This window comes from Kogia breviceps, chromosome 2 (genome assembly GCF_026419965.1).
Source record: "Kogia breviceps isolate mKogBre1 chromosome 2, mKogBre1 haplotype 1, whole genome shotgun sequence".
Taxonomy (NCBI): domain Eukaryota; kingdom Metazoa; phylum Chordata; class Mammalia; order Artiodactyla; family Physeteridae; genus Kogia; species Kogia breviceps.
This window is the reverse complement of record NC_081311.1, coordinates 54,863,896-54,889,041: the sequence shown is the minus strand read 5'-3', so window position 1 is coordinate 54,889,041 and position 25,146 is coordinate 54,863,896. Positions and strand designations below refer to the sequence as shown.

At 45.8% G+C, this 25,146-nt stretch overlaps 2 protein-coding genes across 3 annotated transcripts in view; one reads left to right on the top strand and one right to left on the bottom strand.

Annotated features, from left to right (window-relative positions):
* TMEM254 (transmembrane protein 254) overlaps positions 1 to 10,682 on the bottom strand; it is a 138,530-nt gene extending 127,848 nt beyond the window's left edge. Inside the window, exon 1 of the mRNA XM_059054280.2 lies at positions 10,498 to 10,682. The gene's annotated coding sequence lies outside the window, so the exon portion shown is untranslated. The remainder of the gene's footprint in view (positions 1 to 10,497) is intronic.
* Positions 10,683 to 12,608: 1,926 nt separating this feature from the next.
* Positions 12,609 to 24,693, top strand: SFTPD (surfactant protein D). Of its 2 annotated transcripts, XM_067027471.1 has the most exons (7): positions 12,609 to 12,643; positions 13,947 to 14,148; positions 19,665 to 19,781; positions 20,053 to 20,151; positions 20,952 to 21,068; positions 21,657 to 21,740; positions 23,984 to 24,693. In XM_067027471.1, exons 2-7 carry the CDS (start codon positions 13,950 to 13,952, stop codon positions 24,358 to 24,360), a joined length of 993 nt encoding a protein of 330 aa, XP_066883572.1. In that variant the 5' UTR covers positions 12,609 to 12,643; positions 13,947 to 13,949; the 3' UTR covers positions 24,361 to 24,693. The 2 variants fall into 2 exon arrangements, with proteins under 2 accessions (XP_066883572.1, XP_066883573.1); XM_067027472.1 differs by lacking the exon at positions 19,665 to 19,781 and having other exon boundaries at positions 12,611 to 12,643; positions 23,984 to 24,437.
* The last annotated feature ends 453 nt before the right edge of the window (positions 24,694 to 25,146 follow it).

The following is a 25,146-nucleotide window of genomic DNA, read 5'->3' as shown; positions in this document are numbered from 1 at the left end:
TCACAAGCACTGAAATTGAAACTGTGATTAAAAATCTTCCAACAAAAAAAAGCCCAGGACAACATGGCTTCACAGGCGAATTCTATCAAACATTTAGAGAAGAGCTAACACCTATCCTTCTCAAACTCTTCCAAAATATAGCAGAGGGAGAAACACTCCCAAACTCATTCTACGAGGCCACCATCACCCTGATACCAAAACCAGACAAAGATGTCACAAAGAAAGAAAACTACAGGCTGATGAACATAGATGCAAAAATCCTCAACAAAATACTAGCTAACAGAATCCAACAGCACGATAAAAGGATCATACGACACGATCAAGTGGGGTTTATCCCAGGAATTCAAGGATTCTTCAATATATGCAAATCAATCAGTGGATACACCATATTAACAAACCAAAGGATAAAAAACATGATCATCTCAATAGATGCAGAAAAAGCTTTTGACAAAATTTAACAGCCATTTATGATTTTAAAAAACCCTCCAGAAAGTAGGCATAGAGAGAATTTACCTCAACATAATAAAGGCCATATATGACAAACCCACAGCCAACATCGTTCTCAATGGTGAAAAACTGAAACCATTTCCACTAATATCAGGAACAAGACAGGTTGTCCACTCTCACCACTCATTAAACATAGTTTTGGAAGTTTTAACCACAGCAATCAGAGAAGAAAAAGAAATAAAAAGAATCCAAATTGGAAAAGAAGTAAAGCTGTCACTGTTTGCAGATGACATGATACTCTACATAGAGAATCCTAAAGATGCCACCAGAAAAGTACTAGAGCTAATCAACGAATTTGGTAAAGTAGCAGGATACAAAATAAATGCACAGGAATCTCTTGCATTCCTATACACTCATGATGAAAAATCTGAAAGAGAAATTAAGGAAACACTCCTATTCACCATTGCAACAAAAAATAAAATACCTAGGAATAAACCTACCTAAGGAGACAAAAGACTTGTAGGCAGAAAACTAGAAGACACTGATGAAAGAAATTAAAGATGATACAAACAGATGTAGGGATATAGCATGTTCTTGGATTGGAAGAATCAACATTGTGAAAATGACTCCACTGCCCAAAGCAATCTCCAGATTCAATGCAATCCCTATGAGATTACCACTGGCATTTTCTACAGAACTAGAACAAAAAATTTCACAATTTTTATAGAAACACAAAAGACCCCGAACAGCCAAAGCACTCTTGAGAAAGAAAAATGGAGCTGGAGGAATCAGGCTCCTGGACTTCAGACTATACTACAAACTACAGTAATCAAGACAGTATGGTACTAGCACAAAAACAAATATAGATCAATGGAACAGGATAGAAGGCCCAGAGATAAACCCATGCACATATGGTCATCTTATCTTTGATAAAGGAGGGAAGGATATACAGTGGAGAAAAGACAGCCTCTTCAATAAGTGGTGCTGGGAAAACTGGACAGCTACCTGTAAAAGTATGAAATTAGAACAATCCCTAAACCACACACAAAAATAAACTCAAAATGGGTTAAAGCCCTAAATGGAAGGCCAGACACTATCAAACTCTTAGAGGAAAACATAGGCAGAACACTCTGTGACATAAATCACAGCAAGATCCTTTTTGACTCATCTCCTAGAGAAGTGGAAATAAAAACAAAAATAAACAAATGGGACCTAATGAAACTTAAAAGCTTTTGCACAGCAAAGGATACCATAAACAAGACCAAAAGACAACCCTGAGATGGGAGAAAATATTTGCAAATGAAGCAACTGACAAAGGATCAATCTCCAAAAGTTACAAGCAGCTCGTGCAGCTCAATATCAAAAAAAACAAACAAACAACCCAATCCAAACATGGGCAGAAGAACTGAACAGACATTTCTCCCAAGAAGATATACAGATTGCTCACAAACACATGAAAGAACGCTCAACATCATTAATCATTAGAGAAATGCTAATCAAAACTACAATGAGATATCATCTCACACCGGTCAGACTGGCCATCATCAAAAACTCTAGAAACAATAAATGCTGGAGAGGGTGTGGAGAAAAGGGAACCCTCTTGCACTGCTGGTGGGAATGTAAATTGATACAGCCACTATGGAGAACAGTATGGAGGTTCCTTAAAAAACTAAAAATAGAACTACCATACGACCCAGCAATCCCACTACTGGGCATATATCCTGAGAAAACCATAATTCAAAAACATTCATGTGCCACAATGTTCATTGCAGCTCTATTTACGATAGCCAGGACATGGAAGCAACCGAAGTGTCCATCGACAGATGAATGGATAAAGAAGATGTGGCACATATATACAATGGGATATTACTCAGCCATAAAAAGAAACGAAATTGAGTTATTTGTAGTGAGGTGGATGGACCTAGAGTCTGTCATCCAGAATGAAGTAAGTCAGAAGGAGAAAAACAAATACTGTATGCTAACATATATATATATGGAATCTAAAAATAAAGGTTCTGTAGAACTTAGGGGCAGGACAGGAATAAAGACACAGACAGAGAATGGACTTGAAGGCAGGGGGAAGAGGAAGGGTAAGCTGGGATGAAGTGAGAGTGGCATGGACATATATACAGTAAAAAAAAGTATAATAGATAGTGCCAAGCAGCTGCAGAGCACTGGGAGATCAGCTTGGTGCTTTGTGATCACCTAGAGTGGTGGGATAGGGAGGGTGGGAGGGAGATGCACGAGGGAGGGGATATGGGCATATATGTATACATATAGCTGATTCACTTTGTTTTACAGCAGAAACTAACACAACAGTGTAAAGCAATTATACTCCAGTAAAGATGTTAAAAAAAATTATACCAATTATATTTTCTGACACAATGGTTAGAAACTAGAAATCAACAAGAAGAGGAAAGCTGGAAAATCTACAAATATGTGGAAACTAAACACCACCTTTCTGAACAACCAATGGGCCAAAGAAGAAATCAAAAATTATCTCCAAACAAATGAAAATGGAAACACACATATTGAATCCTAGGGCATGTAGCAAAATCAGTTCTGAAAGGAACGTTTTAGAGATAACTGCAAATATTAAGAAATTAGAAAGATCTCAAATAAACAATCTTAACTTTACACCTCAAGGAACTAGAAAAGAACAAATTAAGCTCCAACTTAGTAGAAGGAAGGAAATAATAAAGATCAGAGCAGAAGTAAATTAAATAAAGACCAGAAAAACAATAAAAAGGGTCAACAAAACAAAGGTCTGGTTTTTCAAAAACATTTTTTAAAAATCAATAAACATTTAAAGACAAAAAGACTAACCTTATAAATGAAAGAGAAGACATTACAACTGACACTATAGAAATACTTAGGATCATAAGAGGCCATAAACAATTATATGCCAACAAATTAGATAACCTAGAAGAAATTAATAAACTCCTAGAGACACACAACCTACTAAGAATGAATCAGGAGGAAATAGAAAATTTAAACAGACCAGTAATAAAAAACGGAAACAGTAATTTTTAAAAACCCAACACAGAAAACCCCAGGACCAGATGGCTTCACTGATGAATTCTACCAAACATTTAAAGAATTAATGCCAAATCTTCTCAAACTCTTCCAAATGATTGAAGAGAAGGGGATACTTCCAAACATATTCTACAAGGCCAGCACTACCCTGATACCAAAGCCAGATAAGGACAGTACAAGGAAAGAAAACTATAGACCAATATCCCTGATGAATATAGATGCAAAGAATATTAGTAAACCAAATTTCAAGAACACATTAAAAGGATTATACATGATGAGCAAGGGAGATTTATCCCTGGGATGCAAGGATGGTTCAATATATGCATATCAATAAATATGACACATCCCATTAATAGAATAAAAGATAAAAATTACATGATCACCTCCATAGATGCAGGAAAAACATTTGATAGAATATAACATCTTTTCATGATAAAAACCCTTAATCTACTGTGTATAGGAGAAACACACCTCAACATAATAAAGGCCAGATATGACAAGCCCACAGCTAACAATCTACTCAATGGTGAAAAATTGAAAAATTTTTCTCTAAGATCATTGTAAATACAAGGATACCCACTCTCATCACTCTTATTCAATATAGCACTGGAAGTCCTAGCTAGAGCAATTAGGCAAGACAAAGAAATGAAAGGCTTCCAAATCAAAAAGAAGTAAATTGCCACTATTTGCAGATGATATAATTTTACATATAGAAAATCCCAAAGACTCACCCCAAAACTGTTGGAAATAACAAAATCAGTAAAGTTGAAAGATTAAAAAAAAGAAAAATATCAACATACAGAAATCAGCATTTCTATATATGAATAATGAAACATCTAAAAAAGAAATGAAGGAAACTAGCCCACTTTAATAGCTTGAAAAACAATAAAATGCCTAGCAAAGATTTTAACCACTTAAGTGAAAGATCTGTACAATGAAAAGTACAAGACTTTGTTGAAAGAAATCAGAGGCAAAAACAAATGGAAAGACATTTGATGTTCATGAATTAAAAGATTTAATATTGTTAGAATGGTCATAGATTTAGATACAGAAAACAGATTTATAGATATAGGTCATCATCAATAGATTCAGTTCTATCCCTATCAGAATTCTAATGGCATTCTTCACAGAAATAGAAAAAAAAAAAACCAAAATTTGTATGGAACCACAAAACACCCTGAATAGCCAAAGCAATCCTGAGAAAGAAGAACAAAGTTGGAGGTATCACACCTCCTGATTTCAAAATACACTACAAAGCTATAGTCACAAAAACAGTATGGTACTAGACTAAAAATAGACACACAGACCAGTAGAGCAGAATAGAGAGCCCAGAATGAAACCCTCCTAATATGGTCAAAATATTTGACAAGGGAGCCAAGAACACTCAATGGGCAAACGATGGTCTCTTCAATCAGTGGTGTTGAGAAAACTGGATCAACACAAGCAGAATAATGAAATTGGACCCCTATCTTACAACACTCACAAAAATTAACTTGAAATCAATCATAGACATAAGACCTGATACCATAAAACTCCTGGAAGAAAACATAGGGTAGAAGTTCCTCAACATTGGTCTTGGCAATGATTTTTTAGATATAACACCAAAAGCACAAATGATAAAAGCAAAAAAAAAACAACCAATGTGACTACATCAAACTTAAAAACCTCTGCACAGCAAAGGAAACAATGAAATGTAAAGGCAACCTACAGAATGGGAGAAAATTTTTGCAAACCATGTATAGGGGTTAATATCCAAAACATATAAAGAACTCATACAACTCAATAACAATCTGCTTTTAAAATAGGCAAAGGGATTAAACGACATTTCCCCAAAGAAAACATGCAAATGGTTAATAGGTACATGAAAAGAGAAATATAAATCAAAAGCACAATAAGCTATCACCTCACACCTTTAAGAATGGCTATCACCAGGAAGACAAGGGATGGCAAGTGTTGGCAAGGATGAAGAGAAAAGGGAACACATTGTGTACACTGGGAATGCAAGTCGGTTCAGCTACTATGGAAATCAATATGGAAGTTTCTCAAAAAAATAAACAGATCTACCCTATGATATAGCAATTCCTTTTCTGGGTATATATCATAAGGAAATGAAAAGAGGTTTTTTAAGAGATACGTGCACTCCCATGTTTTTTATAGCATTATTCTTAATAGCTCAGATATAGAAACAACCTAGGTGCCCATCAACAAATGAATGGATAAAGTCGATGAGGTATACACATATGTGCAATGAAATACTATTCAGCCATGTGAAAGAAGTATATCCTGCCACTTGCAACAACATGGATGCATCTTGGGGACATTAGGCAGAATTACATAGTCAGACAGAGAAAGACAAATACTGTATGATATCACTTATACATGGAATCTAAAAAAAAGCCTAACTCATAAAAACAGAGTAAATGGTTACTAGGGGATAATGAAGGGGGGGGTTAGAACATGTTCTTTTAAGTGTACAAACTTGCAACAAGCAGTAAGTACATCCTTGAGATCAAATACATAGTACAGTGAATATAGACAACAGTATATTGTAATCAAACACGCTAAGAGACTAGAACCTAATATTCCATCCACTATAAAGAAATTATAATTATGGTTTATGTTAAAGGGGCTAATTATCACTACAATGGTAATCATATTACAATATATAAATGTTTCAAATTAACATGTTATACACCTTCAATTTATACAATGCTGTATGTTAATTATATTTCAATTAAAAAAAAAGAAATTGGCATTCCAGAAACTAGAATCCAGCTATGCTTGCATTTCTCTTTCATTATCTCTCAGGGTCAAGATAAAGAGACAACCTGGGCTAGCAATTTTGACTCAATACCTTATATCAGGTATTTTGCTAAGAAATTTTTGCATGTTATTTCACACAATGTGAAGGATTAAATACAAAAAATAAATTTGTCTATATCTTCTACCAATGGAGGAAAGCTTGGTTTGGGGCATTCACTGATGGGGGAAGGGAATTGTACTGGATATTCACTTCACAATAGAAAATTAAGTCACATGTGGACACTGTAGAGAATGTAAGCAATAGGGTCCACTTGATCATGGTACATTGTCATTGATCACTGCAATCAATACTATAGAATAATGAACAATATATAGTATAAGGACTCTGGATGAAAATAATACCCATATTCCCAGTTTTCAGACTAGGATTCCTTTTTTGTACTACTTTTTTGACACAGGACAGTTTACAGACCAGTAGAATAATTTTGAATAGAATAATCAATATAAAAAAGAAAGAAAACCGTGCATCTAGAGATCAAAGAGACATCTGGAAAGAAAATAGTTATTTTAGGAGAAGCCATATTCAGACTACCAACAAAGAAAGTAAAGCAACTTATTAGAGATAGGGTTTTTTCAAATGTTATAGTTCCCAATAAGCTATGGGTTACAGGAACTGCAATCTGAGGGCTTGCTGGGGAGAAGACTTTTCTGGGTTTTTTTGGTGGGAGGTGGGGTAGGGTTGCACCACATGGCTTGTGGGATCTCAGTTCCCTGACCAGGGGTTGAACCCTGGCCACGGCAGTGAAAGCCCAGAATCCTAACCACTAGGCCACCAGGGAACTCCCAAGATAACATATTTCTCTTCATGCTCCCCTTTTGGGTGTCTGAGACAGCATTTACTCAAATCCTAGTAGTGAATGTGCATCCCTTGGGAACACGTGGCCATAGGTGGCTGAGTGGCTCCAGGCCCATTTGAATGGATGGTCCAAAAGGAAAGTCCATGAAATGATGAAGGATTAGGCTGGTTAGGAATAAAGAAATAAACAGTATGCCCATCTCCAAGGTACGTGTGCTGAAGACTGCATCTCTGGTAAGTTCTGAAGTTATTATAGAAGCAGAGGCAACATTTGTTTATCAGCATCTTGGGCCTGAGGGGCCTAGGGGCCCATACAGACCCTGCCCGAAATCCACATCCATCCTCCCCTACCCCTAATAACCTAATCATATAGGGTCATTGACCTTATCCTTGGTTTGGGGTGGAGACACAATTGCCCTTGGTTGAGAACTGTTGTTCTCCATAAGTTATGAAGATAGTGGTTTTGTGTATATCAGAGTCTCGAAAGACTCATTTGTATCAAAGAACCTGTGATTCTGCTTCAACTGGTTTGCAAGACCTGGTATCCTTACCTGTGTTCTCCATGGATGGAGAAGAAATTCAATCTCATCAGGAGAGCTCCTTTCCTGATACAATCCTGAAAGAAGAGTGTTGATTCTAGACTCTGGTGTTTTTCATCTGGACTTGGTGGCTGCCTGTGTCTGAACGTCTGTCCATAAGAGATGGGCTTGTCGTCATATCAAGTGGGCACATTCACTGAAGGCATGAATTTCAACCATGCCTGAACCGGGACATCCATCTGAGCCAGAGAAGGTGATTTTTCATTTGGATCACAGCTCTTAGCAGACAGGGAAAAGGTTTTAAGGAATGCTTGTATACCTGAGGAATTGAGTATGCTGGGTAGGGAAGGGGAAACAGATCACTATTTGCCCTAGGACTCATTAAGTGGGAGATATTAAGACATCAACTTTCAGAAAACGAAAGGGCAAGAGAGGTAATAGTGTATGAGGAGCCTGGCATTCTAGCCAACCAATGTAGGAGCCACTCCTAGCCAGGTGTGGAGAGTTGCCCTGAATTTGCAACTAGTTTGCAAGGACCAGGTGAAAGATATAAATAGGATCCCCAAGATTAGGCCTAACAGACATTGCCCTCTGCCTGACAGATCAGGGGGCAACTGAGCTGGAATCTTGCTTCTTCTGAGGTCCATGTCTCCTTTTTTCTACCCTAGATATATGGTTTTAGAACCAAAGAGCTCAGCACGCAGAGCAGAGCAGAAGCGGGTCCGTGAATGCCCTGGCAGAAGGCCACAATGCCAGACCTCCCCTGACTGTTCCCTGGGACCAAAACCAAAGCAACCTGTCCACCATTGTTGGGCTGTACCTCCTAGGCCTGCAAGCCTTGTAGATACCCAACCTTGAGACTGAAGAAAGAGCCAGAGACAAAGACATCAATGGTTTATTGGACAGGGGATCTGACACATCCAAAGCAGAAGTGTCCTAGAGCAACACCCCACCATGTACGGCAGCGGAACATGGCCACAATCTTTGACACTGGGGGAGGAGGCTACCATTTATAGGGGGAATTGACATCAGGTTGGCTTATCAGTTACCGTGGAAACCAGTTGGGCAGGGGCAAGCATGTAGGCAGATACTAGTTAAGCCCTATAATTAAGAGGATTGGATAGTCATGTGAGTGAAGCAGGAGGATGTAGAGAGAGCAAGAGAACAGCCATCGTTCATGACCTGACCATACACTCCCCCGCTACATATCCCACATGACCCTTGTAATCTTGGTCCGCCCCTCTTCCACGATATCCCTGGGGTCAGCTATGTAGAGGTGCACTGCTACCAGATACTACAAATTCAATACAGACAACAGTGCTAGAGTACTGAAAGTCCAAAAGGTGGGTAAACTTTGGGTCCAGGCGCTTATCGGGTCAGTTGTTCATGGAATTCCAGAGGAGGACAACAGTGGTATCTCACTGTAGACCCACCAATCAGCCTCATTTTGCAGTGAGGCCACCATTGTCACACAGTCTACAAACAGATTCCCTCCGGTCAGACTAGAGACGAAATGTAAGATGTCTAACCAATTGGATACAGGGAAGATCATGACCATTAAGCAAAATACAAGCGGTAACAGCATTCTGACATAACACCACCCCTGACTGTGGTTTTTGTCCTGAGCTGCAGTACCATACCACATGTCCACCCTCAGTCCCCACGGCCGGTGCCAAATACCAGAGAGGGGGTTTAACAGACCATAGGGTTAATATAATGGCGCCTTTCTACAGTAAGGGGCCTGGATTTATTACCTTAGTAGTCTTAGGTGGGGCTGGGTAGAAGAAAGGTGAAATCTATAAATTCCTTTCTAGTCCTAATCTCCATGGGATGGCAAACCCAAACCACCGGGGACTTACCTACCAGTCCCAGGGCCATTTGTAATATGTTCCCCTGGGGGCAGAGCCTGTGGGAGGGGCAAAAGTGAGTTACTGTCCTGATCATTAGTTGGCAGTGGTTCTGGGGTGCTCAACAGTTGAACTCGGATAGTGTTGACTAGTTGCCTCTGGGTTAACGCGGCATAGGCACTGGGATAATTGCTCCTGGGATGTTTAGCTATAAATTTGTATGAGCTGAGTTAGCCTCCTGGTCCACAGGTTGAGACAGCAGGTCTCCTGCCTCAATTGTTGTTTAAGTAGGCCGCTGATCCTTCAATTAGCCTGGCAGCAGTGGGGTTGAAGAGCAGGTGAAAATACCAGTGTATGGCATTTTATCGGCCCAGTCCTGAACTATGGCCGCTAAAGTGGGGTTTTTTGCATTGCTTGACAACTCGGGTAGGCCTTTTGTAACATCTTCCACCTGTTGTAAGGCCTTGTAGGCTGCATATAGCTTTGCTCCCTCACACTGTATCGCTGCTCTGCCCCCTGCCATAGCTGGGACCAGAAGCCCAAGGGTACCCTTATTGTTTTGCCATTGTCACAGGCCCCAAACAAACCCTTCAGGGTAAATGGCCTCGTCCAATTCACAAGCCTGTCCCTCAGTTAATATCCTTAAAGCCCGTGTCAGTAATTGCTTGGGGGTGGCAGATCAGGGGTACGTTTTTATTTTGTAGATAACAAAAAAAAACAAAACAGAAAAGGCTCTTGCATTTTGTCTGTATTCACCAGCCCTCCTCATGCAATCAGATGAACCACAAGCACTGGGCTGCTGCTTTTAAACTGGAAAGAGACTCTAAGGTTAACAGGAAGTCATCAGAACAACGGAACAGAAAGACACCTTTCACAGTCAGCTGCCATGGGGCCCCGCATACTGGTGGACGGCCACCCCAGGATTACCCCTGCAACTTTCCATTCCCCGTCCTTATTCCCCAGCATCTCGGCTCTCCCGGGAGTTTCCTCAGCGTTTTGGCTGACTCACCGTTTGTTGGGCTGCACCCCGCAGGCCTGCAAGCCTTGTTGATGCCCAGCCTTGTGACCGGAGAAAGTGCCCGGAGATAGTGACAAAGACATCAGTGGCTTATTGGACAAGCGATCTTACACGTCCAAAGCAGAAGGGTCCTAGAGCAACAAAATACCATGTTCGGCGGAGAGCAGGAAGGACATAACAATCCTCACTCGAGGAGGAGGCTACCATTTATAGGGGGAATTGACGTCAGGTTGGCTCATCAGTTACCAGGGAAACCAACAGCTGGGGCAGTGGGTAGGCAGTTACTAATTAAGCCCTATAATGAAAAGGATTGGATAGTCATGTGAGTGAAGCAGGCACTGGTCGAGCAGGGGGATGTAGAGAGAGCAAGAGAACAGCCATCTTGAATGGCCTAACCCTACATGGGCCCACTGAGCTGGGGATTTCAACAGTAATGTGGACAAGCACCCGGTAAAATACCAGAGGCTACAGCTTAGCTCTGGCAAAAGTGCAGCTGATGAAGTCCACCATGGGGTGCAGATATTTCTGCAGCTGCAGTACAACGCCAGTGACCAGCTCCCAAAGAAACTGTGCAGTCATCCTGGACTTTGTATTGGGAAGAGAGCGTGGTCCAGTGATCCTCTGCATGAAAGCCACTGTGATTCTTCTCACCTGTGTTGGTGGAACTGAGAAAAGCAAAGGTTATCATTGCAACATGAGTGTCTGGGCTGGATCATAAATAGAACTGGATTCTGTTGGAATGTGAAGTTAGACAAAGGAAACACCATATTCTGTGCTATCATGGTGCCTGAGGACATCATGAGGGATGTATTCGGCAGTATAGGAGGTGGCAGTTAATAGAAACCAGCTTGCAGGAAGAGATAAAGTATAGGACTCCTGAAATAAAAGTCATCATAAATAAGGAGAGTTTGTCTAGCCACCAGGATAAGACTTGACAGTTAGGCTTTGTGGGGAGAGGAGAGCAAATGTTCAGTTCAGCCTCCATGCTGACCTACATCTCTAGGGGGCACATGAACATCCTAGAATAGAGAGGGCTGTGTGTTAATAATGGAAGAGCTCAAGCATTAGGGGCCCATGTTCTCTACTATGGGATCCTCCTTTAAAAAATTGCAGTATGGAAAAGAGAAGACCTTTCCCTACCAGCTGAGGAAAGCTGGCATTATAAATTCCATAATATATACAAGGATCATCAAAACCCAGGAGCAAGTCAGCACTTTCAGTGGGGTGGCCAAAGGAGAGGATTGGAGACCTGGGGTTGCTGGTGTGTAGACCTAGGTGAAGGGTTGATGGAAGAGATAAAGTCACAGGGATCTAAAAGCAAGCAGAGATGCCAGCAACTGCCCCATAGTCACTGGAAGTTAGAGTTTCCTTGGGGATGGTTACAACAGTATATCAGCAGCTCAGGGATCCAAACTGGCCACTAGAGCCATGTGATAGACAAACACTGGCTAAAAAGATGGAGAGATTCGGGCAACCAAGGTAAGGGAAGGCCATCCCATAAAAGGCAAATGGGAGGCTGTCCTACATCTAGATTAGGAAGCAAAAGAGTGATGCCTGCCAGGTGGCAGCTCTCCCAGCCACTGGCTCCACAGGCTGCTGCCTTGGCAGCCCTTCCACCTGCCCCACCCCTGCTCAGGTATGCCAAGGAGCTCCCACCTCTTTCCTAATATCTGAGCCGTAAAGTGGACATGAAGGAGAAAGAGAAGTGGGCACAGCAAGTGCTGGCTCTTGGACTCTGCAGATGCAAGCTGCTTTTGCAAGAGGTGGAGGTCATTGTACAACTTGCTGGTCTTCTCTAGACCTTGGATTCCTGGACATCTGTGAAATACAGACACTGATGCTGCCACTTCACTCACAGGGCTGCAGTGAGGTGCAGAGGAAATTGTGGGCTGAGGGTGCTCTATGTACTCTAAGGTGATGTGTGTGTAGTTTTATGAACATCAGTGGCACGTGTCCAGAACCCATGTGGGGGGAAATTGAGTGTGTCAACAAGGAAGTAAATTGCCCTAGTTCTTGATGAGAGTTCTCAGGAAACAGGGGCTGGGAGGCTTATGTTACAGGGCATGTATAAATAGTCAGTGCCTGCCCAGGAAACTCTAATTTGCCTGGAGATTCTGGAGCCCTAGAGGAAGCAACTGTGAGTGTCTCTGTCCTTCCCTCTCATTCTGTTTTCCCAAAGTCTGGTGAATATCTCCCTGCCTGTCTGGGTGGTTTACCCTAGTGGTATTGAGGAAGGCAGGTCTGTGTAGCTGCTCCCCTCCCGGAGGGTAGCTGTTGGAGGTGAGGGCACAATGGAGTACTAAGGATGGCTCTTCATTCTGCTCCCTTTGCTTGGTAGGAGATGTGTTTCCTGGGCTGGGAGAGGTTGGGTGAGTTGGATGTGACATCCAACCGGACCTCAGATACCATTGTCTGGAAGCCCCTGTGGAAAATGCAATTCATCTTCCTCTTGGAAAGAAGCACTTCTCTGGCCAGGAAGCCTCTCCCCTCCCACTACCTCAGCCTGCCTGGTGGCCCCCTGACCTTTGCACAGGTCCTCAGGCTTTGTTCCCAGCCTCTGCAACTCCCATGAGCCCTTTCCATGCTCATAACTTTACAGTTTCTCTCTGAGAGAGAAAAGAAGGCCAATAGTGGGAGTGAGCCAGGTCCTGCACCCACCCTGACCTCACTTAGTTCCAGAGTCCCTTTCCGATGGTAAACGGATGAGCTTTTGGACATCTGCTCTTTCCTCCCCCAGACTAACCTTCCCCCTGACTGCGCCCGTCTCACACGTCCCCTTCCTCCATGAGGCAGGCCCCTGTTCCAAGTCCTCTCAAGAGGCCTGGACAGGACTCTAGGTGTCCCATGGACTTTCCTCATGGAGCCCGGGAATGGCAAATCACCTGGCAAACATGCAGGAATTCATGCACCCATCCAGTGCTTAGGACTCTGGCTTTTTCTCAGGCAGCACTTGAGACCACCAGGACTAGTCCATCCAAGGCAGCAAGTGAGAGGAAACGAGTTTGCCTTGTCGGAATTAAGCCAACCAACTTACTGGCACAGAAAGGGAGAAGGAGGTCCAGAGATGGGAAGGGTGCCACCCGAGAGCTCTCAGTGAGTCCTTCCTGATGTGACAGATGGCCTCAGTGAGGAATTCTACATCCTTTTGCCACAGTGCCCATGGCAGTGCCCAAGGGGAGGCACAAGAAGGGATGACACAGAGCATCTAAGAATAGGTTCGTGCTGCTGGTCACCCCTGTCAGAAGTCCAGGTGGCCAACTCATGCCGTCTCAGGCCAGACCTTATGCCCACCTTGTCCCTAAACTGCTTTCAGAGCCCTGCCGCTCTTGGCCCCAGAGCAGAGGAGAGAAGTTGGAGCTCACCTCTAGGAGCTAGGCCAAGCCCTAATCCACATCCTCGCACCAAAAACATGTCCCCTTTCTTTCTGTTCCTCTGCCTAGGACATGCTTCTCCTCCCTCTCTCCCTGCTGACCCTGCTCTCACAGCCCCCAGGGTCTCTGGGGGCAGAAATGAAGACCTATACCCAGAAAACAGTGGCCAACGCCTGCACCCTGGTCATGTGTAGCCCCCCGGAGAACGGCCTGCCTGGTCGTGATGGACAAGATGGGAGAGAAGGCCCCCAGGGCGAGAAGGGGAATCCAGGTAGAGCTGGGACCAAGGGCTTGTCCTGGTGGGAAGGGATGGGCCCTGGAATTGTAACCAACCCAGAAACTCTGGATTTGCTGCTGTGTAAACCTTGGAGATGGTCTTCTTCATCCCGCATGGGTGGGTTTCCCCCAGATATTCAGCCCACTTAAAACACAGCCTTACTGGTTGGCAAAGACGTGCTGCCCCAAGCCCCCAGCTCCATCAGCAGCTGCCTTGATTCCTCCCCTAGGATCTTGACTCCACCCACCCCAAGAATGAGCAAACGGTGAGTAAATGACTGGTATTTCGGGTTCTCTAGAACCCTACTCCAGAACTTAACTGTTGTTCATTCTGCTTAAATGGTGCCTCTGCAGGATGTCAAATATTTTTAATATGCAATTAAACTGTACTCCATGAGGGGTGGGAAAGGATGAGGCTCTGTGGCCCCATACTCAGGCCTGGTCAAAAGGATTTTCCCTAAATACATTATGGAGAGAGGAGAGAAGGAAAAGGCAGCTGACATTTCTTTGTTCAGCCCCGTGCTTGGGTGTTCACTTGAGTGGTTTATTTTATCCCACCAAAAGCCTTACAAGGGATGTATTAATCTCATTTGATAGGTAGGAAAATTGTGACACAAAGATGCTACGTGAAACCCAACCTGGAAAATGAAAAGGACATGGGCTTCTGCATCAGACACATCTGTGCTTGACTGCTAGCTCCAGCTCCACAGCAGGGACCCCCGGAGACAAGCCACTCAGTGTCTCTGAGTCTCAGTTTGCTCATCTGTAGATGGGGATAATATCTACCATACAGTGACAAATAATTGAGCCAAGACTTCATTTTCCTGTTGAGTCTTCAGGATAAATTTGCATCTTCTTGTTGTACCAATCAGGTGAATTCTCCTGAGGTTTCCAAAGGTACTGATTATTAAGGGAATTGTCCAAGAAATACTGCCCCACAGGGGAGGATCTGGGTCTTACTGGCAAGAAGTGAGAATTCTATGAACCAGCAACAAGAACAAGGGGACCACCATGGCACTAGGCCAGGGTTATGCGGGGATCAACAGAGGTCTTTATCTTTCTGGAGTTTGCATTTTGGTTGGGGAGGAAGAAAACGAACAGCATTTAAGCTGGAGAGAATAGGCAACATGCCCAGGCTTTGTAGGATAATGGACAATTATCGGTCTGTCCTTAACAGACAGAAAGTAGTTCCCAACATAACTGGGGCTTGGAGAGGGTTGCCTGGAAGTGAACTCAGGAGAAGGGTGGTATTCAAGGTGCCAGCTCTCTCTAGCTCCCAGGGGGGCCCTGAATTGAATCCCGGGGCAGGGTGTGGGGTAGGGAGCCTTTCCTACAGTGGCCCTCTGAGCAGCATGGATGTGGCTGAGCCCTCCCCTTCTTGTGCGTTCCAAGCCTGGCCTTGGGTCGGTGCTTGGAGAGAGAACACCGCACAGCTAGACCAAGGACCAGGCTCCACTCTGGCTCCTCAGTCCCTGGCACTTTAGTTATTCAACTGTTATGGGTCTGAGGATTTCCTGGAGATCAGAGCATCCTCAGAATCCTGACCCAGTAGGTCTGGGTGGGGCCAGAGTCTGCTCTTGTGACAAGATTCTGATGCACATGGTCCCAAGAACCTGCTGTAAAGGACAAGAGGGGCCTGAGAGGAGAGACCCTTGGGCAGAGGTAGAGGGTGGAGCTGGGTCACTTGGTGACGCTCCAGACATTTCATGCAGGGCCAGTAAGACCTGGACCCTGCTTGGGGAGCTGAATTTCCAAGGACAATTCCCTCATTCCTCAGCACCTCCAAGACCCCCGCCCGAAAGGATTCAGTGAGAGAGTCCCTCCAGGGGTGCACATCTCCCTTGGAGTAAAACCTCACACCCCACAGCAGTCCCCAAGGCCACCCTCCACCCCTGCTGATCTCTCTGATCTCACTTCCTTCCACTCCTCCCACACCCCCTGGGCTCTGACCACACTAGCTTGTCGCTGGTCCCTAAGCACGCTTGGCCCCCTTCCTCCTCAGGGCCTTGCTCTTTCCATACACATCCCCATGGCTCACTCCTCACCACCTTCATGGCTTTAGTCACAGACAGAGTCCTTCTCTGGCCCTCCTTTTGGAGAGAGAACACTGCACAGCCCCACCAATACTCTATGCTTTAGTTTTCCTCTGTGGCACTTATTCTGATCTGATAAATTATCATATGTTGTACATTTTAATTTTGATTATCTATTTCTATGCAGTTGTGTTAAAGTTCCATGAGGAAGGGATTTGGTTTTTGTCTGTTTTTTTCACTAATAAAATCTCCCAGCATTTAGGACAGTGCCTTGTACCTAGTAGAAGCTCAGTGAATTCTTGTGGAATAAATGAATGTAAATTGCCAAGAGAGGAGGTATTTTAATACAGTTAAGACTGGCCAAATCGGCGGTGCATAAAGCTTCACTTCGGGTGGCAGTAAGGTACAGGGCTAGGACTTCGGAGGATACTAGAACGCAAAATGAGTGCTTTGGGAGGCATGGTGCTTGCTGCTGAAAAGGGTGCTCTCACGGCCTCCACAGTTTGTGCACAAGGATGGGCAACCTCTAACGCTCACCTCTAAGGAGTGGCTTTTCCCCCATGTACCTGCTGCCACCCCGGCCAGTGGGGAGCCCAAGAGAGGCTTGGCCTGGGGCCAGGATGTCTCTGCCTGAGCACGGCGCACTGTGGGATTGGGATGCGGGGCCCACCCTCTATGCTTCCATTTCACGCCTAGTGCGGATTGTAACTAAAAGCAGAACACAATGCCCAGCACAGAAGCTCTCAGCCACCCATCAAATGCACAGTCTCCCACCACCAGCACATGCTTGGCCCAGGCAGACCCTGGTCTTTCTTACCCTGGAGCACGGTTTCCAAATCTGAAATGTCACCTCTCTTCTCCAGGTCTCTCTAAATCCTCTTCAGCCTTGAAGTCCTGTTTCCTCCGACTATGTGTGTGTGTGTGCTGGGGTTGGAGGTGCTGGGATGGGTTAAGGGACATCTCATAAACTGTCTTCCTCACTCGTTACCCATGCCTCACAGTTTAAAATTCAGTGACAAATCCCTTGCAGACCAGGACCTGGTGCTAACATTTGCATCCTGTTCAGTGCTAAGCAGAAAGTTATGTTGCATAGTTCGTTTCCCAGCGAACAAATAAATGAAATAATGAGGAAATGAACAAATAAGTGAATGAATAAGTTAGCAGCGCCTGACAGGTGTCATTTCTTCTCTTGTCTTTTTGCACATGAATGCTTTATTCACAACAGCCAAAGGATGGAAACAACCCATGTGTCCATCAACGTTTATCCATGGTGAATGGATAAACAAAACGTGTTGTGTTCATACACTAGAACATTGCTCAGCCACACAAAGGAATGAAGTGCTGAGACGTGCTACGAATTGGATGAGCCTCAAGAACGTCACTCCGAGTTAAAAAAGCCAGACACAAAAGCTCATATATTGTATGTATTTACATAAAATATCCAGAATAGGTAATAGAGACAGAAGCAGAATAGCGGTAGCCGGGCCTGGGAAGAAGCAGGGACAGAGTGATAACGGATATGAGGTTTTCTTTGGATGAAATAATTTTGAACTAAATAGAGGTGGTAGTTGCACAACGTTGTGAATGTGCTAAATGCCAATGACTTGTAAAATTTAAAAAGGTTAATTTTAGGGAATTCCCTGGCGGTCCAGCGGTTGGGACTCAGCCCTCTCACTGCCGGGCCTCAGGTTCGATCCCTGGTCGGGGAACTGAGATCCCGCAAGTTACACGTGCAGCCAAAAAAAAAAAAGGTTAATTTTATATTATGTGAATTTCATCTCAATGAAAAAAATAACCAAACTCACAGAATTGAGTGTAAAATTCTTAAATCGAGGTAGATCTCATATAATTTCAGACTTAGGCAGTCTTTCTTGAAGTGACAAGTTTAAAATATTTGGTCATTTTTCCAATAAAAAATAATATGTGTAAAAAAAATAATAATATGTGGTCACTAAAGATAAAAGGAAGAAAATTAAAAATACCTTAATTGTACCACTTAGAAACAACAACTGTTAACACTTTTGTATGTGCTGTTCTTGTGGTTTTTCCAATGTGTTTTATGTGTGCACACACCCTATACATTCATGGACATATTTAGGAAACAGAATCATATTAAATAGAGTGTTTATAGCATACTTTTATCACTTAATGATGCATAATAATTTGGTCTAATTTCTATAGTTTTGAGAGCATGTTACATAGCTTTTTCTCTTCTTTTTATTATAGTATAATTGATACATAATATATTACTTTCAGGTGAACAACATAATGATTTTATATTTGTATATATTTGTATATATTGTGAAATGAAGCCTTATCAAAATCCATCAACACACACAGCTACAATTTTTTGTGTGCGTGATGAGAACTTTTATGATCTACTCCCTTAACAGCTTTCAAGCATGCAACACAGTATTATTTACTATAGTAACCTCATGTACATTACATTCCTAGGACTCATTTATTTTATAACTGGAAGTTTGTACCTTTTGACTACTTTCACCCGTTCTGCTCACTCCCCAACCCCACCTCTAGCAACTACCAATCTGTCCTCTGTATCTATGAGCATGCTGTTTTGTTCATTTGTTTTTTAGATTCTACATATAAGTGAGATCGTATGGTACCTTTCTCTGTCTGACATATTTCACTTAGCATAATGCCTTCAAGGTTCACCCAGGTTATTGCAAATGGCAAGATTTCATTCCTTTTTATAGTTGAATAATGTTCCATTGTATATACGCCTTGCATTTTCTCCATCCATTCATCTATCCATGGATACTTAGGCTCTAGGCCCCCTCCAGGTCTTGGCTACTATAAACAATGCTGCAATGAACTTGGAGGCACATAAATCTTTTTGCGGTAGTGTTTTCATTTTCTTTGGTTGAATACTCAGAAGTGGAATTGCTGGATTGCATGGTAGCTCTATTTTTAATTTTTTAAGGAACTTACATACTGTTCTCCATAGTGGCTGTACTAGTTTACATTGCCACCAACAGTGCACAAAGATTCCCTTTTCTCCACATCCTCCAACACCTGTTATTTGCTGTCTTTTTGATAATAGCCATTCTCACAGGTGTGAGGTGATAGCTCATTGTGGTTTTGATTTATATTTCTCTGGTGATTAGCATCAGGTGTCATTTCTGATATAAACTTTGGTTCTGGGAAGGGGGAGGGCAAGGAGTCCATGATCAAGAGCAAAAGCTGACAGACTTGGCCTGCTATAAATACTGTGGCCTTGGGGCAGGGGAAGGTGCATTGTATGGAAAGTCAGGCAGGTCTTGGTTTGATCTGCCTCCAACTCTGGCAAGCCTATTTCTTCACCTGTAAAATGGGGATGTGGACGCCCATTTCCTGGATCACCACTGGACTGGGCCTTGTGGAGGTGAAGTGTCTACACCTTATAGAACCCTGAAGGAATGTCATCTGGCTCCTCCGAGGCCTGGGGCCAGGTTTATGCCCATTTCTTCTGCTGCCACAGGTCTACCAGGACCTGTAGGAGGAGCAGGGATGCCTGGACCAGCTGGCCCAGTTGGACCCAAAGGGGACAATGGCTCTGCTGGAGAACCTGGGCCAAAGGGAGACACTGGACCATCTGGTGAGCAGCTGGGCATGGAATGCAGATGTCTGCAGGCGGTGTGCTGTTGCTAGGACATGCCAGTAGGCATGCACAGATTCTACCCCAGGAAGGAGGCAGAAGGTTGTTTCCAAGGTAGCACTGGGTTATTTCAGGGAAGACTGGAGCTGCTGCGGGGCAACACCTTTAGGAGGATGCTGCCTCTCAGACTTCTATTACTGCCCTCATCTTTTATGCACTCTCACTTCCAAGGAGATTCAGTGTCACTAACTGGGCTGGTCCTTTTCCCCAGGGCCTCCAGGACCTCCAGGTATGCCTGGTCCAGCTGGAAGAGACGGTCCCTCAGGGAGGCAGGGGAGCATAGGACCTGCAGGTGTACCAGGCCCCAAAGGTGAGACTGGACCCAGTGGTAGGTGGCTGGTATGTGACGGCTGTGGGAAGGAGGCGTGGCAGTCTGTGATGGGGCCTGAGGCATGCGCACAGTGCCTGAAAAAGGCCGGACCATCTGCAGCGGGTAGCCCTTGCCAGGGCCTCTCCCTGCAGATTCCCACACTGACCGTATTTCCCCGATACCCTCCCCAGAGTAGGCCAGGCAGTAAGGAGCACCGTCTCCTAGTTCATTCTCTCACTTGGAGCTGTGGGTGAAAAGCTCCACTTCTGAGGCAATGATAAGTGCTGAGAGCGCTCTCAGCCGTGTTCGTCCCAATTTGTTCCTTCCTCAGGAGAAGTGGGTGCCACAGGCATGCAGGGCTCCCCAGGGACAAGAGGCCCCGCAGGTCTTAAAGGAGAGAGAGGTGCCCGCAGACGCGGAGCCCCTGGAAGTGCTGGGGCAGCAAGCGAGCGATGGAAGCTGGGCTGGGCTCCTGTTCCCCTGAGCCCGCCATCACCCACCCACCAAGTCAGAGCTAGCACTCCAGGGCGACAGCCAGTGTTGGGCTCTGGGAACTGTCTGTCTCTAGGGAGAGGGTAGGGAGAGTAGCAGGGACCATCTATGTACAGGAAAGGTTGGTCGTTGTGTGACACGGACAGTCGGTATACAGAGAGGATGCAAAGCTGGGTTCAGGGCACAGAGGGACATATGTATATGGGGAGGGCATATTGCTGGGTGATAAGATAGTCCATGTACTGGGGGAGGTGAAAATGCTAGAAAATGTGTTCAGAACTCACCTAACTCTTCTTCTCTGATCCCAGGGCCTTCTGGAGCCGTGGGTCCACAGGGACCTGCAGGTGCCAGGGGCCTCCCAGGGCTGAGGGGGGACAGAGGTGCTCCTGGAGAAAGAGGAGCGAAGGGAGATAGTGGACTCCGAGGTAAGGAAGCTCTGGGGGCCCCACTAGGGCGCGGGTGGGGACGGAGGGTGGGAGGAGGCCCTCCCAGGCCCTCCTCTCAGGCGTCCCCCTTAGTTACAGGTGGGGTCTGAAAGTCAAAGTGGATGCTGGTCTTAGCCTCTGTGACTCGCTGGAGGGCAACCTGAGCAGTTTTCCATCTGATCTTTGGGAGGAGCACATGTCCCTTCCCAATTCATCAGATAGCTTTGAACTTCAAATAACCCAGTGGATGGGAAGTACTTGAGCTACGTGTATTCCTCTACTCCCACCCCCCAAAAGGAAGTGTTATCAGGTTCCTAGAATTTGGAATTACAGTGTCACATGGTTCAGTGTCAGTGTGGTGCAGGGACCTGCTCAGGGGACAGTGTTCATAGCAGAACCACAGGAGACCCTGTGGGCAGCAGAGGCCACCTATGTCAGCAGATGTGGGCTTCCTAGGGGTCCGTCCCAGTTCTTTACCCCCATCCCCAATATGTGTCTGCAACTGGGCACCCTTCCCTTGAGGCCCGGGCTCTGAGCTGATCCCAGGCTGTGCTGGACCTATCTTCACTTGACCTCTCTGCCCTGCAGACATCACTGTTCTCCGGCAGCGGGTGGAGACCTTACAGGGACAGCTACAATGCCTCCAGAATGCTTTCTCTCAGTATAAGAAAGGTGAGTTCCTGGACCTGAACCTGAGCCAGACACCAAGGGTGGGCCTCATACTAGGTCTGGGTCTTGGCTTGGAGTTAGCTGGGCTTGGGTCTAAAATTGAACTTGGCTGGGACCATGTTTAGGACTGGACCTGGAACTGGGGCAGGGAGTGGGGCTAAGGATGGGCTGGGACACAGCAGTGCAGCCACGTGCTCCAGGAGCTGCAAGTAGATGCAAGGGACAAGGAGGAGGATGCAGTCCTTATCACCGGTGCAGTAGACCTTCACCCCTGCCTACTCTGGGCATGTCCCTATGATAGACAAGGGGACACCCAACCCACGATGCATTTCTTCCCTCTGTGGAGCCAGGTATGCAAGTACCCAGAAATGCAGCTGCACAGCCCAGGCAGCAGAGAATCCAGACATAGTCCTGTGAGCAGGGGCTGGGATGCTGCTCATGGCGTTCAAATCTGGTGGGGCCCAACCTTGCTGTGTGACCCCTGAGAATCTCACCCTAAAGATGCCCCTGGGTCTGGCAGGGGCAGGCTGCCTCCAGTCTCTGGCCAGTGCTAGACTCTCCCTGCACCTCCTTGGGTGTGTAAAGCAGAGATTCTTCCCTAAGCCTGGAATCCTAAGGAGGCAGAGGCCTCCTGGAGTGCGCACCTGAGTGCCCGGTGCCTTTGGGACTCTCTGCCTCTGTCCCCAACTGCCCCTCCCCCTTCTCTGCTCTCCCTGACACCAGCTTTGAGTCCACATCATTCATCAAACCTCATGAGCCAAAAAAAGAAGAGTTTTCTGAAGGAGTAGAGCATAAAGGGGTGAGCTATAGGGTTGGTTCCTAAGGACTCAAGCCAACTAAGTACCTAAGTAGTAAGGATGAGAGTTTCCAGCATCTGATGTTTTCCTCCCTCCACAAACATATTTGCATACCCATTCACTTGCTCATATGCACACTGATGCAAACAGAGGAGAACATGGGCATATGCACCGGAGACATGTGTGGGTACTTAACACCATCGCTCACTCCACGCCATCTACATACATGAGCACACATGCACACATATGCACACCCATCCAGATGGACCTCGAGTCCACCTGCCTACCTTCAGATGGATATATGGACATATTCACACATGCACATGCATACCCACCCAGATGCATGGGACATAAACCCAATTATGGCACATGAACCTGCACTGACCTTGTCCAGGGCTGCTCTGGGTGCCATCCTGACCCCATGGAGAATCTGGCCCCTGAGTCCTTGTTGAAACTACTCAGAGGAGAAGGGCAGTGGGTCAGGGTGTAGTCTGGGTTCCTACCCAGTCCAGTGAGCCCTCTTAGGAGCCCTGAAGATTTCCATGCATGAGCCTAGAAGTCAAAGGGATGGGGATAGGATGGAGTAATAAGATACTTAACATGTCACACAGGTGATGCTTTTATGTAGTGTACACCTACTTTAGAAATAAGGAATGGGAAGTGACTTTCCCTTGCCCGCCTGGACCGTCATTGTCAGGTTGGGGCTGAACACGTGGCCTTCTGACTCCCAAACAGGGGTCTCTCCAGCGCCAACCCCACTCCTTCCCCCATTCCCACACACACCTCTCAGATGCCTTCATCCCCTGCCCAGCGGTCCAGGGAGGCTGACTGGCTGGGGCATCACCCGTAAGCATATCAAGAGGCCAACACTGGGCTGCCCCTAGTGCAGAGATTAGCATGTTGCTGCTCTCGGATGCCCCACCCTCTCCTCTCCTTTCCCCTCACCCCTTCACACAGCACAGACCCCCTTCTGACAAGCCCACATGCCCAGCCGTCATGCAGGGGTGAGAGCGAGCCTCCTGCATGGCGTTTTCCACACTCTCAGGAACTGCCCTGAGCAGCACCGTGTCATTTCCCTGGCCAAAGTCATTCCAATCTACACAGTAATTGCAAAACCAATTCTGGCATACGACATGGGGAGGAACAGAAAGTGCACGTCTAAGCTTTAGTGTCACATCCAACAAGGTTTGATCCTCACTCTACGTTTGACAGCTGTGTGACTTTGGGCCTCTTATGTAAGCTCCCTGAGTTCCAGGGTCCTCCCCTGTAACTGGAGACCATAGCACCACTCACAGGACGCATCGTGGAGCCAGGGCTGCTCTGGGACCAGTGCCTCGCTTTCATCCTATCTGGTGCCCTGGTACCCTGAATGGGAGGCTGGGGGGCTCTGGTTGGAGCACAAAGGTCCAGGTGCTGCCACACCCCAACCTGACTCTCCTCTTCCCCTAGTGGAGCTCTTCCCCAGTGGCCAGGGTGTCGGGGAGAAGATCTTCAAGACAGGAGGTTTTGAAAAAACTTTTCAGGATGCACAGCAGGTATGCACACAGTCCGGGGGACAGATGGCCTCCCCACGCTCTGCAGCCGAGAACGAGGCCTTGAGACACCTGGTCACAGACCAGAGCAAGGCTGCTTTCCTGAGCATGACCGACGACAAGAAGGAAGGCAGTTTCACCTACCCCACAGGGGAGCCCCTGGTGTATTCTAACTGGGCCCCAGGGGAGCCCAACAACGACAGAGGCGCAGAGAACTGTGTGGAGATCTATACCAATGGCAAGTGGAACGACATGGCCTGTGAAGAACAGCGCCTCGTGATCTGCGAGTTCTGAGCCCCTGGGGAGGGTGGGGCACTGCCCAGAGCTGTGTGCTGCCAATGTCTCAATAAAAAGGTGACCCTCAGGCCTTCCCTGGTGGTGCAGTGGTTAAGAATCCGCCTGCCAATGCAGGGGACACGGGTTCGAACCTTGGTCTGGGAAGATCCCATGTGCCGCGGAGCAACTAAGCCACAACTACTGAGCCTGCGCTCTAGAGCCCGCAAGCCACAACTACTGAGCCCATGTGCCACAACTACTGAAGCCCGAGCACCTAGAGCTGGTGCTCTGCAACAAGGGAAGCCACCGCAACGAGAAGCCCGCACACAGCAACAAAGACCCAACACAGACAAAAGTAAATAAATAAATAAATAAAATAAATTTATAAAAAAGAAAAAAAAAAAAAAGGTGACCCTCTGCTGGCCAGGGCTTCTCCACAGAGCCATAGGTGAGCCCAGAAGGCAGGGCTGCTATGGAACGCCTCCCTCAGAATAAAGTTTGAAACTGGCTTCACACCAGGAAGACCTATCAGAGGAAAAGGGGGCCAGCCTGCTTTCCCAGGGCAAGGGCTAAATGAGGTCTCCAAGACCTCCCTGTTGCAAAATCCAGCATCTCCTCCTCAGCCCTCCACCTCCTCCAGCCATCGGCCGCATTTGACCCAGCTGATCATTGACTCCTCCTTCCCTTTTCCTCTTCTGCTTGCAATTTTCTTCTCCTTCTGGCTGCTCTGCATCAGTCTCATCCCTCCTCTCCTGGACTGTTCCACAGAGGAGCACGGGAGCCTCAGCTCCAGTTCCCCTCTCT

Bases quoted from the DNA above. Each gene is read 5' to 3' on its own strand.
- SFTPD (XM_067027471.1), top strand. From the start codon at position 13,950: ATGCTTCTCCTCCCTCTCTCCCTGCTGACCCTGCTCTCACAGCCCCCA. The intron at 19,782-20,052 runs GTGAGCAGCTGG...CCTTTTCCCCAG, and splicing joins GGGAGACACTGGACCATCTG to GGCCTCCAGGACCTCCAGGT. The intron at 21,069-21,656 runs GTAAGGAAGCTC...TCTGCCCTGCAG, and splicing joins GGGAGATAGTGGACTCCGAG to ACATCACTGTTCTCCGGCAG.